General features: G+C 47.2%; 1 protein-coding gene across 41 annotated transcripts in view; it reads right to left on the minus strand.

The window, feature by feature from the left end:
- The window catches only part of rims2a (regulating synaptic membrane exocytosis 2a), an 83,115-nt gene that overhangs the window by 20,955 nt on the left and 48,795 nt on the right, over positions 1–13,365 (minus strand). For 20 of the 41 annotated variants that reach the window (XM_029838473.1, XM_029838457.1, XM_029838456.1 and 17 more), the window contains 8 exons: positions 11,993–12,123; positions 11,579–11,750; positions 11,335–11,488; positions 9,097–9,177; positions 7,958–8,096; positions 6,569–6,685; positions 4,575–4,760; positions 3,362–3,468 (listed from right to left, as the gene is read on the minus strand). In XM_029838473.1, the coding sequence (XP_029694333.1) occupies positions 3,362–3,468; positions 4,575–4,760; positions 6,569–6,685; positions 7,958–8,096; positions 9,097–9,177; positions 11,335–11,488; positions 11,579–11,750; positions 11,993–12,123 (1,087 nt within the window). Of the gene's footprint in view, positions 1–3,361; positions 3,469–4,574; positions 4,761–6,568; positions 6,686–7,957; positions 8,097–9,096; positions 9,178–11,218; positions 11,246–11,334; positions 11,489–11,578; positions 11,772–11,992; positions 12,124–13,365 lie in introns of all 41 variants that reach the window. The other 21 variants (XM_029838454.1, XM_029838453.1, XM_029838449.1 and 18 more) reach the window with 5 other exon arrangements.

Consider the following 13,365-nt stretch of genomic DNA (forward strand, 5'->3'; position numbering starts at 1 on the left):
TGTGCTTTAGTCCCCCGCGAACAACCACACGCAGACCCACATCATGAGTCCAGTCAGCACAAACTGAAACCCCTCAGCAGACTCAGTACCCCCCCCCCCCATCTCCTTTCTGTTCTCTTTTTGGCCCACAGTTCTGACAAAACCAACGCTGACAGCTGGGAGGATAGAAAAACAAGAAGTCCACTCTCATCAGACTTCATTTTCATACACTAAATTTGCATTTTGTTCAGTTTAGGGAGAATAATGAAGTGTCCCATGAATAAAAGACAGCGCGCGCCATCTGCCCGGGCAGCTTTCATCTCTTTGTGGTGGTGAACATCACGTCATTCCAGAGTCAAATGATAATCAAGAGGGCAGGGGATTATTTCCTGGCCACTTAGACTGCATCGTATAGCTCAGCAGGGTAAGAAAGTGGCATATTAAGACAAACACAGGTGTGGGTATTATCTGCTGCCCATCAACCCTCTGCATTGACTGATAACACTTTACATGCTGGTCTTTATTGGATTATATTGTTTGTTTTTTATGTATTTTTAGTTTTAGTGATCTTGTACCCTGTGTGCTGATTTTGACTGGAACAAAGCTGCATCTGAAGCCACCAGAGTAAATCCCACTGTGTGGGCACAACTAATCACCCAGTGACACAAATGAGGCTTAATTCAAGAGGAGGCAGACATGTTTCCATGGAAGCATGTTGAGCCGCCACAGCACCTAAAGATGCTGGTGGTGGCATTACCTTAGCAACACCCATTTTCTTCATTACTAATGATGAAGAATATTTTAGAAAGTACCAGGATTGTGGTTAAATCGGTGTTTCCAAGAGGAAAGATGTCTGAAATGATTTAGAGACATCAGCACTGACGCTGCACCGCAAAATCAAACCGATGACATTAAGGTAGGACGCCACCCAGAGGCCGACCTGGAAAAACTCCAGCAGCCTGACCAAGCCTTTTAGATCGAGAGGCTTTTCCAGGTCTGACTTGGCAAGGCTGTAATTGATACAAGAACAGAAACGCCACACAAACAAGAAAAACCAGAGCAGAAACCCCCCGAGAGAGAACTGAGGAGAGATTGTAAAGATGCATTTAATATGGGTCCATGAAAAAGATGGTGGGAAAAAACTCTATAAGAGGTTTTACTCTGATTAAAAAAGGTGATGATTTTGCTGAACATCTGCAAAGTATCTAGTTCATATAAAATGTGATTTTAAAAAAAGATCATGAATGGATAATGGTAACATCATTTCAAAGATCTGGTTTCATCACCATGACGCCCGTAGACTCAATCAGGCAGAAGTGCCATTCTCTGAATATAAGCAAAACCACATCATGGACTCATAATTTTAAAGAAATTCTAAAGGCATATGCTAGAAACACACACACACACACACACACACACACACACACACACACACACACACACACACACACACACACAGACCTACCAACCTGTGTCAGTGAGGAAGGGGTTTGGCTGTGACCCTCCATTACACAGAGAACCATTCAGCCCTAACTGCTGGTCCTCCCATGTGACCTCTACACACAAACAAATACACACAGAGACACACACACAGGCACACACACACACACACACACACACTGCATTTATATCTAAACTCAAATGGGTCTCGACAGCACGGGCAGCGCGTTCAGCACTGAACTCGTGGACAGCTCTTCATCAAAAAAAGGATGTTTGCGCCATCTTCTGGCCAACAAGGGTAATGCCAATAGTCATGACGTCACGCACCACAAATCTGGAAATCATTTTATGAATCATAATTCAGAAATGTGATTCAATGAAGACACTACTTTAAGTTAATCATTACACATACATATTCTAAAGTAAATCACCACAATATTTGAATAATCTGCTTAAATGTAGGCAAAACATTTAACTGATTAATACTGAGACTTGTTTTTATGTGTGATTCAAAAGGGAAAGGGAAAAAAGTCAGATCTGTAGAAGTGAGATTCTAACTGGTGCTGAGAAGAGAGACAAAGTCACACGATCACACAGCTCAGACCACTTGCCTTTCCTCCCATTTACCGGCGGGCCCTGAGGTTTTTCCTCACAGTCTGCTGCGAGGAGAGACACAGATGGAGGCTTGTGAAATGAATGAAGGTGCCGCGAATCACAGTAACGTGACGCGGTGATCTGTATGCGCTCCGACACCGGCGAGCATCTGTTGCACTCAAAGGATCCACAGCCAAACACACGGAGTCGCACATGTTTGCTGCTTTCTTTCTTCTCACAGCAGCAGAACTGGATTGTGCTCCGACCTTACTTCTCCGTTGGCGTGGTGAGGCGCATCGGCATGACACAGTCAAAGGACGGATAAACAGATGGGAAAGTAGGAAGTGGAAACTGCGGGGAGTTCCGCTTCCTGCCAACAATCTGGCCATTCATTCAAGCCTGTAAGTCAATCTAGAGCCAATCGAGGATGAATATGATAGAAATATTACACGTGACGGTAATTTGTGATGCAAAGCGAATAAGAGCGACTCAGACAAAGTAAAGAGGTTTACTGCCGTGTGGCTCTGAGGGAGCAGCATCAGCAGCGAAAGGTCAGATCAATACGTTCCCCCACCGCCATTTGTATACTGCAAAGTGAGGAGACGCCAGTGAATGGAGAGAAGGAGCGAGCATAGATAAAAATAGAGAGAAGCACTGGAAAGGGAGAGGAAATATCACCACAGAGGAAGAAGAGCGAGGTAACCGACAGCATCACAGCGATATACAGGTGGCACTGACGCGGAAGAGAGGTGGGACTGGGAGAGGGATGAGGAAGAGAGGGAGGGCAGGAACACGAGCTGGCTGCCAGCTGTACGGAACAGACGGGAAAGCCCTCGTGGACTCTCCAAGGTGAAAGACTTCTGCCACTTTTTCTCATACCATTTCTGCGTTTCACCCTTCACAAAAACCCCAAATCTGAAAACCTCAAGTTAACGAAGACGAGGGAGCAGCGAAGGTTAGGATCCACACAGGCGGGGAGGTGACTGCACACGATATTTCCACTGCAACAGAGGGGAGTGGGTTCAAAGCCCACTGTTGCAGACAGAGTTTAGGCCTTCAGAGCAAAACCAGCACTCCCAGTCCGAAAGACTAAACCCTGACATTCGGGCACAGACCTTCACGAGACTCTGTTCCTTCGTCTCCATCTTCTGAGAGAGAAATGGAAAAGGAACATCGCCCAGATGTTATGGATGGAGGGTAAATGCCATCGCCAACACGAGTAAAGCTACAGACTTAGCGCAGATTCCCGAGAAAATCTTCCCGTCAACATCAAACACTCAATAAAAATCCAACGCCGCCGTCAGCTGAGCCGCTACATCTCCACCGCTGAAGAAGATCATTGACTTACTTCTGTCCTTTCCCGTGGGTGGGAGCTGCGGGAGCTGCCGTCCTCTCCGGCCAGACATGGGCGTACTTGTGGGACTGGTCTGTACCGATCCGCTGCGAGGATGCGCCCTACACGACAAAAAAAGTGGCGGACAGAGTGGTGAGAAACAGCTGGGGAGGGGTCGTCTGATGGAGGATGCGGAGCCTGGCCATGTTACACCCACATCACAGTGTGAGGAGACAAAGGCTGCATCAGTCAGGGCAACAAATTAGGAGTCCTTTCAAAATCTCATAGCTAGTCATAAAACAATGTGGGATTTTTAAGGTAGTTTGAGGCAATGATGTTTGGCACATGGCATGGGAGTGGGGGGGAACACTGACAGTGGGGGAACTGGGCTGCAATAAAAGATGCCGGGTGTGAACCGCATGTACGGTCGCCTCATCAAGCTGCAAAGAGAGAAGAGTCCAATGCAGAAACAGCAGACCCGTGCGACCATGCGTTCAGAGTGTCCCCAAAAGGCTGCAACTCAAAATAATAAATAAAAAAGGAGAAAACGGAAAACTGGGTAAACCACACTGTCTGATGTTAGTAATGAAAGTAAAGGAAAATGTTGGCCCATCGCTGCTATACTCACACAGGCGTATGAGCAGTGTGGGCCAAATTAAAGCCAGCACGCTGTCTGCGGTGTCGCTGGGACGCTCGTGCCTGGAACATGTGTAAAGAAAATAAAGCACCAGTGCTTTTGGGGACAAAACAGAAAGTGGCTCGGTGGGTGGGGTTGAGGGAGGGAAGGTATACTGGGAGGAGGGGGGGGGTAGGTAGGTGGTAGTGATGCTTTAGATCTGCTTCATTCTGTGAGTTAGTCAGGCTCAGGGTGGTGGTGTGGTGGTGGGGGGGGGGGGGGTCTGAACAGGTTTGGTTTTGAAAGGGCTTGGTTGCTCAATCATTTAGCAGAGGCACAACTGCTCCGAGGGAGGGAATAAAGCTAGCCTGGCTAATTAGCCGCCTGAGGCACCGCGGGCCGCATCCGCGTCTCTGCTCCCCTCTCAGCTCAGCCAGCATTAGCAATGGTGTGCTCAGCAAGGTTTAGCTTCTATTAATATCAGCTTTTTTTGTTGATTTTGATTGAAATCATCTCTCTCCTGTCAGAGAGGTTGTGCCTCTGGGAAATGCTTGTACAACTCAAACTCTGACTCTGTGCTAAGCTGGTTAGCGTCTCCAATCTGGGTCACACCTCGTCAAGGCAGGTGAGGGAGGGGCGGACCTCCCCGACGGCAGGGACGGCATGGACCTCATGAGCGACGAGTCGTGGGGGCGTTCAGTGGAGCGCGAGCGGCATGTGGGGCGCTCTATTGTGGGCCTCTGGTCTGCGGAGCGGGACCTGCTGTGATACTCATGTCTATCCATGGCTCCGTGGTTCCTACAGAGGTTATTGAAGAGATAGGCAGGCACTGAGTGGGAGCCCCAGCATGGCAGGGACAGTATGCTGGCAGGGAGGACAGTATGGAGGTCAGAAGAAAACCGTGGCAGTCCCAAAACGCCGCTGTCGTGCACGTCGGCCACATTCGAATGCATTTGGTTTAACCAACATACCTGTGTTTTTTTTCATTTGAGCATATCATAAAAAGGTAAATTTGATGCCTGCAGGTGAGTGTGCATTTGCTAAATTGCAAGATATGTTTTTAAAAGAAGCTACTAAATGACATTGAAAAGGTTCAGTGAAAAATACAGGTATGGGAAACACAGGTAACAGCGAAGACTGTGCAAAGCTAGCAGGATCTTTGTGTGGTGGGAGCGTTTCTCTGAGGGAGGGGTGTGTGGGGCGGGTAAAGTGCACCTCCGGATCGCATTTACGTTATGTTCTGAAATCCTTTACAAGTATTGGCACATGGAGGAGGGAATCGGCTCTGGGTGACCTGAATGGCTCAAGAAAAGGGGAGAAAACAGGTAAAGCACTTTTGTTTTTCTGCTAATTTAAAATATTTTAAAGTCGGCTCTTGACTTAAACTGTGCGCACAGCACAAATCAGCAGGAGCTACTTCTAATCAGGACGGTAGACACCAAAAAAACATCTTTATGATTCTAAATGTTGCCTGCGTTTCCAGATAATGGGAAACTGCCACTGCTGAGACACCCCAGCACTAAAGTGATTTCAATATTCTCCATTCTATTCCATATTCTCTTTCCATTGTTTTAGTGTCTGCAACCTTTTGTAGCATGAAAACAAAGTTGACTTCCTGTGTTCACCTGCACAAAACCTTCCAGCTTCTGCTGTCATATGTTTTCTGTTGTCACTTTAATTACGTACGACATGATAAATCGTTCCTCTCCTTAAAAAGACGACTGGTACCCATTCAGGGCACAAATCCCCTCAAATTAATCACATGTCAAAATCGTGGCGTCTCCACTCATTCTCTTCACAATGCGTCCGTTTTCTTCTCTGTTTTTTCCCAATTTCTTTTTACTTTCTTTTTACTTTTAATCTGTTTTCCTGAGAAACGGTTCTGTAGAGGAGGAAAGGTTAGTTCACACTGAGCACTTTTCCACAACAACTCTGTCAGGTTAAAGGTACACAAACATGGAGGAAGGACTGAATTCAGCTATACAGTATTTCAGGACCAAGGCGAGGGACAGGAAATGACTCTGACCCTGAATCTGGGTCACACGTGTAGGTAGGTAGGTAGATTTAATGCAATGTTGGGTTCTTCCTTCTTATCGATGGAGGGGATGTGGCTCCGGGGGACAGATGGGCGTCAGTGGGCCTTTCAATCCACAAATGACCCACAAGCCCATGCTGCATCGATAAGGCTCCTGTCCAGCCCACAGCAATGCATCAGAGATGTCATTGTCCAGGTGAGCAATAAGCAGCCCCCCCACAAAGAAAGGACAGAGGCAGGAATCACACAAAGCAGTGATCGACATCCCACTGTTGCTCGCATGTACATGGGTACATAAAGAACACACATGGAGAAACGTGGTGGCTGTCAGCTACACAAAGCTCTGAGCCTCGCCGTCCGGAGGCGGGCGGGTTTCATCACGTCACACCCACGACTCCAGAGCCGTGATGACTTCCCCAGATATCGGGCAGGATATCGTCTCAGTCATCACATGATCGAGCGCTGGGAAAATTAAAGACGGACAAAGGGACGACTCGAGGAGACCACAGGATGGCGGATGCACGGGTGCAGCAGCGGCAGCGGCAGCGGCAGCAGCAGCGCATGTCAGTACCTCTCGTAGTCATAGTCGGAGGTGTAGGCGCCCTCAGAATAGGCGCGGGCCATTCTAGTGGAACGCAGTAACCTGACTGCTTCCTCTCGGCAGATCGGGTGAACGCGATGGTTGCGGCTGGCGGGAAAATACAACTGTCAGCGGGTTTTTTTTTTTCTTTTTGCAGAAAAAGGTTGAAGCAGCAAAGAGGAGAACCTGTAAAGGAAGTCCGCGCTAGTTCCGAACGCGTGTTATTGCAAATAAACATAAAGGTTCTATCGGTTTGCTGGACCGCAGACCTTTCATCCATTCTCAGAACTGCCGACATCAATCTGGCAGCATTAAACACCAGCGTGAACATCCAGCAATCTAAGAATTAAGGAGGTCTATAAGAGAACAGCTGAAGCAATAAAAAAAGAGAATGCTGGATGGATGAAGTGTCATGTAGCTCCTCAACTACCTACAGAGTCGATGTATACATTTGATCGTTTGCAGAAAGAAGAAATATATACAACGTAACACTGGTTTTCCAAGTGTGAGCATCTTCAGGCTGGTGCTCAAACATGTTGGAGGTGAGGGGGTGTTGGAGGGTGGAGATGCAGGAAAGGGGCTTCATGCACGCTCAGGTAAAAAGCTACCTGGGGTCCGTCTGAGGATCACCGAAAGGCTGAGTATGGCTGGTTCGAGGTAGGGTGAGAAAATGGCTGCAGTCACATGGAAGGAGGAAAAAAGAGAGATGGATGTGAGATGTAGCTGAGGGAGAGGCAGAAGAGGAGGAGCAGAGGGGGGAGGTTTTGGAGAAAGAAGGAACTGTAGGTGCGTAGATGGAGCAGGGACGGAAGAGGAGACTCAATAAAAAGCATGATGTGACAGTTTAAACCAGCTGACGGAATATAAAAGGAGGGTTGAGAGGCTTCCTCAGCGTTGCCACAAATGGATCAAAGAGCCACAACTCGGCGGTGGCAGGATTCCATTAACACGTGAGTGGTGTCAAATCTCCTCAACCTGCGTGTTGCCATGTCCTCTGCAGGGACAGGCACATTTTAGACATGTCTGAACTACCGGGGCCACATTTTTCAACCCTCCTGGAAGAAAGGTGCAGATCGAGAACATCTGACTATGTCCAATTGAATTTGTTCATCATTTGTGCTCATATATTATTATTATATTATTACACATATTGCTCTTTTAAAAAAAAATAGTGACACATGATCATTCTTGACAGATTTCTCACGCATGCTTGTCATTTGAACACTGCCCCCTACTGGCGAGGAGAAAAATACCAACTTTAATTTAGTCTAATTACACTTGTACATTAGATATTATAACATATGTTTTGCTTTAACGGGGACTATTAAGGAAAGAAAACGATAAGGTGCCTCATCCTGACTACAGCAGAAAATTAGTTACCTGGAGGGTGGGGGGACGCTGGGAGAGCGTGAGCGCGCCCGGTTGATGTCTGCCGACCGCGAGCAGTGGTTTGATGACATCACCTGTTCTGGGACAGACAACGTGGAGCTTTGGAAGTCTCTGCCATTTGACCGGTATTCTGAAACAAATAAATACACAAAAGCTTTTGCAGTAAACACATGTTGATGAAATCAGGTCAACCGTTAAGAAACGCTGCAACCTTGTGTAAACCTACAAAATCTGCACAGATTTATGTATTTACTTTTGGTTTTGACTGTTTTCAAAAACTGCATTTAAATAACGGTTCAAATGATCTGTTGTGTTACCATTGTCCATTAAACATGAAAACAGAGGTGGGGGGGAACCATTATAATGGATTTTGCTTTGCAAGACTGATTAGTCCACTGAACTTGAAAGAGTTCATTAACTGATAATCAGATGCAGCTCAGAGCCGTGATTAAAGTCACTATTAAGGTTGATGGATATTCAGCCGACTGTAGCGCATTAAAATGAGTTTTGGAAGAAAAAAAAACAACAAAAAGGAGAGACCTGCATGTAAGAGCTTTCTTCGGGAGAGCAGCAGCTCACGATACTGATCAATTACTGACCTGGTTCAGGTCGCAGTGGCTAATTGTTCAGTTCCGTCAAACTGGAAGCGGAGAGGTGGATTTTAAAAATCACATTCATCTCATCCAATTATGGTGCGTGTGACGCTCTGGCGCGCTTGTCCATGATTTGCAGTTTGGAGAAAAGTCCCTGGATGCACGCTTTGCATACGCCAGGAGCGATAAAAACACGCCTCCCTGGCCTCATTTTAAAGTAACGGTGTCAGCAGCTGCAGGAGAATAAGCTGAGAGGTGAGTGAAGGGGTATTCCCTTCACTTTGAGTAAAGGGGGAGGGGGGCGGAGGCAGGCAGGTACTGATGAGAATATTAAAGAGGCTGGAGGAGGATTTCCCTCAGTGACGGGCCCATCTGCAAGCAAGACCAATGCCCTGTACACACCGTCTGACCTGTTACGCTGACCTATGAACTTAGCGGAACGTTGGTGTTTACATTCAAGAGCTTGGCGGTCTTCTGTGCACGGAGGTGTGATTTTAAACATGAGAGCGCACATTGGTGTGTTTGTGGGTTTATCACCTGTGTTTGTGGGTGTTATTACCCCCACGCCGTCTTCACAATCATAGTCTGAGATCTCACTGTCGCTTATCCTCTGGGATCCTGGGAGATGAAGATAGGTAGGTAGGTAGGCAGGTAGGCAGGTAGGCAGGTAGGTAGGTAGGCAGGTAGGTAGGTAGGTAGGCAGGTAGGTAGGTAGGCAGGCAAGTAGGTAGGTAGGTAGGTAGGTAGGTAGGTAGGTAGGTAGGTAGGTAGGTAGGTAGGTAGGCAGGTAGGTAGGTAGGCAGGTAGGCAGGTAGGTAGGTAGGTAGGCAGGTAGGCAGGTAGGTAGGTAGGCAGGCAGGTAGGTAGGTAGGTAGGTAGGTAGGTAGGTAGGTAGGTAGGTAGGCAGGTAGGTAGGTAGGTAGGTAGGTAGGTAGGTAGGCAGGCAGGCAGGCAGGTAGGTAGGTAGGTAGGTAGGTGGGTAGGTAGGTAGGTAGGTAGGTAGGTAGGTAGGTAGGCAGGCAGGCAGGCAGGCAGGTGGGTGGGTAGGTAGGTAGGTAGGTAGGTAGGTAGGTAGGTGGGTAGGTGGGTAGGTAGGCAGGTAGGCAGGTAGGTAGGTAGGTAGGTGGGTAGGTGGGTAGGTAGGTAGGTAGGTGGGTAGGTAGGTAGGTAGGTAGGTAGGTAGGTAGGTAGGTAGGTGGGTAGGTGGGTAGGTAGGTGGTTAGGTGGTTAGGTAGGTAGGTAGATAGGTGGGTAGGTAGGTGGGTGGGTAGGTAGGTAGGTGGGTAGGTAGGTGGGTAGGTAGGTAGGTAGGTAGGTAGGTGGGTGGGTAGGTAGGTAGGTGGGTAGGTAGGTAGGTAGGTAGGTAGGTGGGTGGGTAGGTAGGTAGGTGGGTAGGTAGGTAGGTAGGTAGGTAGGTGGGTGGGTAGGTAGGTAGGTGGGTAGGTAGGTAGGTGGGTAGGTGGGTAGGTGGGTAGGGTAACACAGGAGGGAACGTGAGGATTGGGAGTAGAAAGAGAGAAGGGAGGGATGGACACACAGAGAGAGAGAGAAAGTGAGTTAAATTCCTTTTTATTCTTATGCCTCGGTGCTCTGAACCTCAACCTTGATGGAATTTTTCTTGATTCAAATGAGTTTCACGCAGCAAATATCTGGCTTTCAGACCGTAAATCAACTCGTGTACTAACTGCAACAAGCAGCTCTGCATTTTGCTGGCTGACGTGAACAAAAACAGCGCGTTTCTCTTCCACTGAACCCTGAACTGGCCTTTGGAACGACACATTTAATCATTCAATTTACATCTGGCACTCGGATCGGGAGAAGCGATACGGCTTTAACATTCTTCCCCCACTACAACCCCCCCCCTCCCCGTGTCATCTCTATAAAGTATGACCGTCTTCCTGCAGCCCCTCCCTCGACGCCTTCGCCTTTCAGTCCACTTAAATCAGCGGGACACATGTGTTTGATCAGAAATGACAAGTGCTGCTCTCTGGCAGTGCCGCTCCAAAACTCCCATCTCAGTTGGCAGCGGACTTTTTACAGCTGTCAGCTCTTTCACCTCACACTAACACAACCCCCCCAAAAAAATCATTCTGGCGGGGGGGGGCGAGTGAAGTAGCCCATGTTTGGCATTACAGTGAAGCGCATTGGCTAAACTAGGCTAACCAATAGCGGAGGCTAAATAGAACATCTCCATACCACTCCAATCGTACATTCACATTTACAACACACAATGCAAAGGAGAACGGGCTGCAAACATTTGCAAAAAAGTATTTAAAAGGACAAATATTGGTAACAGGAAAAATAATAAACACTGCACACAGTATTACAGAGGAAAAGAGAGTAAACTAAAACTCTTTCCATGAGAACTGGCAGAATGCTTATCATATCCATTAAGGTTAAGGGTCCAGTGTGAATAAACATCTAGGGAGAGGCTTCTGTGTCCTGAAGCTCTTTATTTTTGCTGGAACGTGCATGTGTAAGATGCCCCATGTGGGTTAAAAACAAACAACTTCAAACCCATGTGAGGCAACAGGAACATGCACCCTGCTTGGAAGAAAGGGGAGAACAATCAGGGAAGAAGGAGGTGTATTTAAAAAGGACAGGAGGACAGGAGGACACTCAGATGGTCCACAGAGTTGTGGGCACAGGGGGGCGTTACCTGAGTTGTATGAATACGGGCCTTTGTCTGTAAGAGTAGAAGCAGCGAGGTTGAGGAAACATGAACTACATCTGCTGGTTAGAACCCGATAGCCCAGTCTCTGAGGGGTTACGTACTCTGTAGCCGCCGGGTTGGACTCTCTCCGTGGAGCTGCCTGCGCTGCGAGTTCGGGGAGGCACGTGGAAGTGGGATGGAGGACACATCGTGGGTTTGAAGCTTGTACCAGTGAGGCTCATCATCCAGAAGAGCCGTCTCTAGCTCAATGAGGATCTGTAAGGGGAAAGACATCCTCATTGTAATGCACACGGGCCGACAGCAGCGCAGGTTAGCAGCGAGGCTAACATGGTTTGGCGGTCTTACCTCTCCCAGGAATTCGCTTTCCTCCTCCCTCACCCTGGCTTGGTCCCACAGTGTGATCTCCAGCATCCGCTCCCGGAACTCCCGCCGGTGCACCGGTGAATACATAAAGGTCTGGTTCCACTTGGGCTCTAAGGATTTCTTTACCGTTTTTGTTCTCCTCTTGCTTTTGTCGCTGGAGGAATGGTAATTCAAACTGTTTTTATTTACAACCACATTAGGGAAGAGCCACGAATACAACACCTCGATAGCACAACACAGCACCGAGCACATGCTGCCAATGGCTAATTATAGTGACGCACTGAATGACCATTTAAAGCCCACATTAAAAGAGAAATGTGTCTAAAAGGCACAGATTTAGTTCAGTCCATTGATGACATTAGTTGTACTGTTGAGGCTAACTGTTGCTGTACTCACCTTCTATCAGGGAGGAAGTAGATTTTGACGTAAGGGTTCCTGGGTCTCCCATCTTCCCGGGGTGGCAGGTCTTTGGCGCCCAGTATGGTGACGATCAGCTGATGGCCCACCTTGTCGTACCACAGTTTGACCTGCGGGGGCAGAGCAGAGTGCCGTTCTGAGAGAGCGGACGGAGGCAGCACAGGGGGCGCAGAAACGAACAGAGGGAGTAAAGCAGAAGAAGAAACTTGGGTCTCTTCTCCTGTGTTAACCCTTCTTTAGCAGGATGCCCTGCTCTGATAACGTGTATCAGATGCAGTGTCGTCAATGCTTAAGTGCCCATTTCTTATTTTCCTACTGTGTTGACTGTCAATAATATTTGGTAATTTTGTGCATGTGCAAGGTTTGTTTTATAATTAATGTTCTTCAGTGTGAAGAGTTTTTAAATCAATGCTGCTACTTTGGTTATTATGTTATTACACTCTTCCCCTGCAGGGAAGGATAAAATTTATTGATAGGAACAGAATGCAGCTTTGGCCCAGGTGAACTGAAGCGAAACGCTAAAGGCAACATGCTCCTTCTAAAACGATACTGTCCATAGTAATGTTCCCTCATATATTCAATGGGCACTGACATGTAGAAATCAATCATGCCGTTGCGAGAAAGATCGAAGACAATTCACACTAAAATGGAAGTATGGACTCCAGGAGGAGCGGCTTAGAAGAAAATCTCAATCTGAAGCCTTAAAGAAAGTGCATGAAATGAGAAGGGAAACTCTTCTAAGCTCACATCCATACTTCTCTGAAAATATGATTATGAAAAAGGGTCTGCATCAGCTTTAATTTCCGGCAGTACATGCAGCAAAGCAAGAAAAAGCATTCGCTTCCATTTCATAAAGGCAAAAACAGCAGAGGCTTATGAGAAAACAAATTGTACCCAAGAAATTTCTGGACCACTGGAATATCAGATCACAACATCACCTCTGCTCTATTACGACTTCATTAGTAGTTAGATGAAAAAACTACAGGCTTTTGAGAGGATGCAGGTTTTAACAACATGAACACACATGGAGACCCAGCAGATCTCTGTCTGACACAAATATACAGAATGTTAACTCATTCCGCCCCACAACATCAATTTAGCATAAAGGATAAACTACACAAAGAATAGCTACAGTAAAAAGTCTGAGAGGTACAATTTGCTTCTACTTTAACTGTGGGGGTTACGTGACCAATGTCAATTGAACACATATGATGCTTTGGTATCCTGGCAATGCACTGGCCGAACCGGCAATTGTTGTTTGCTAACTCACAGTTCCTCTAGTGCAGTGATGGAATTAGCAAGGTTATGGTTCGTGTGATGCTGAAGCAGCTAAAAGCTCACATTCTTTGCCC

Source organism: Takifugu rubripes, chromosome 7 (genome assembly GCF_901000725.2).
Source record: "Takifugu rubripes chromosome 7, fTakRub1.2, whole genome shotgun sequence".
Classification (NCBI taxonomy): Eukaryota; Metazoa; Chordata; class Actinopteri; order Tetraodontiformes; family Tetraodontidae; genus Takifugu; species Takifugu rubripes.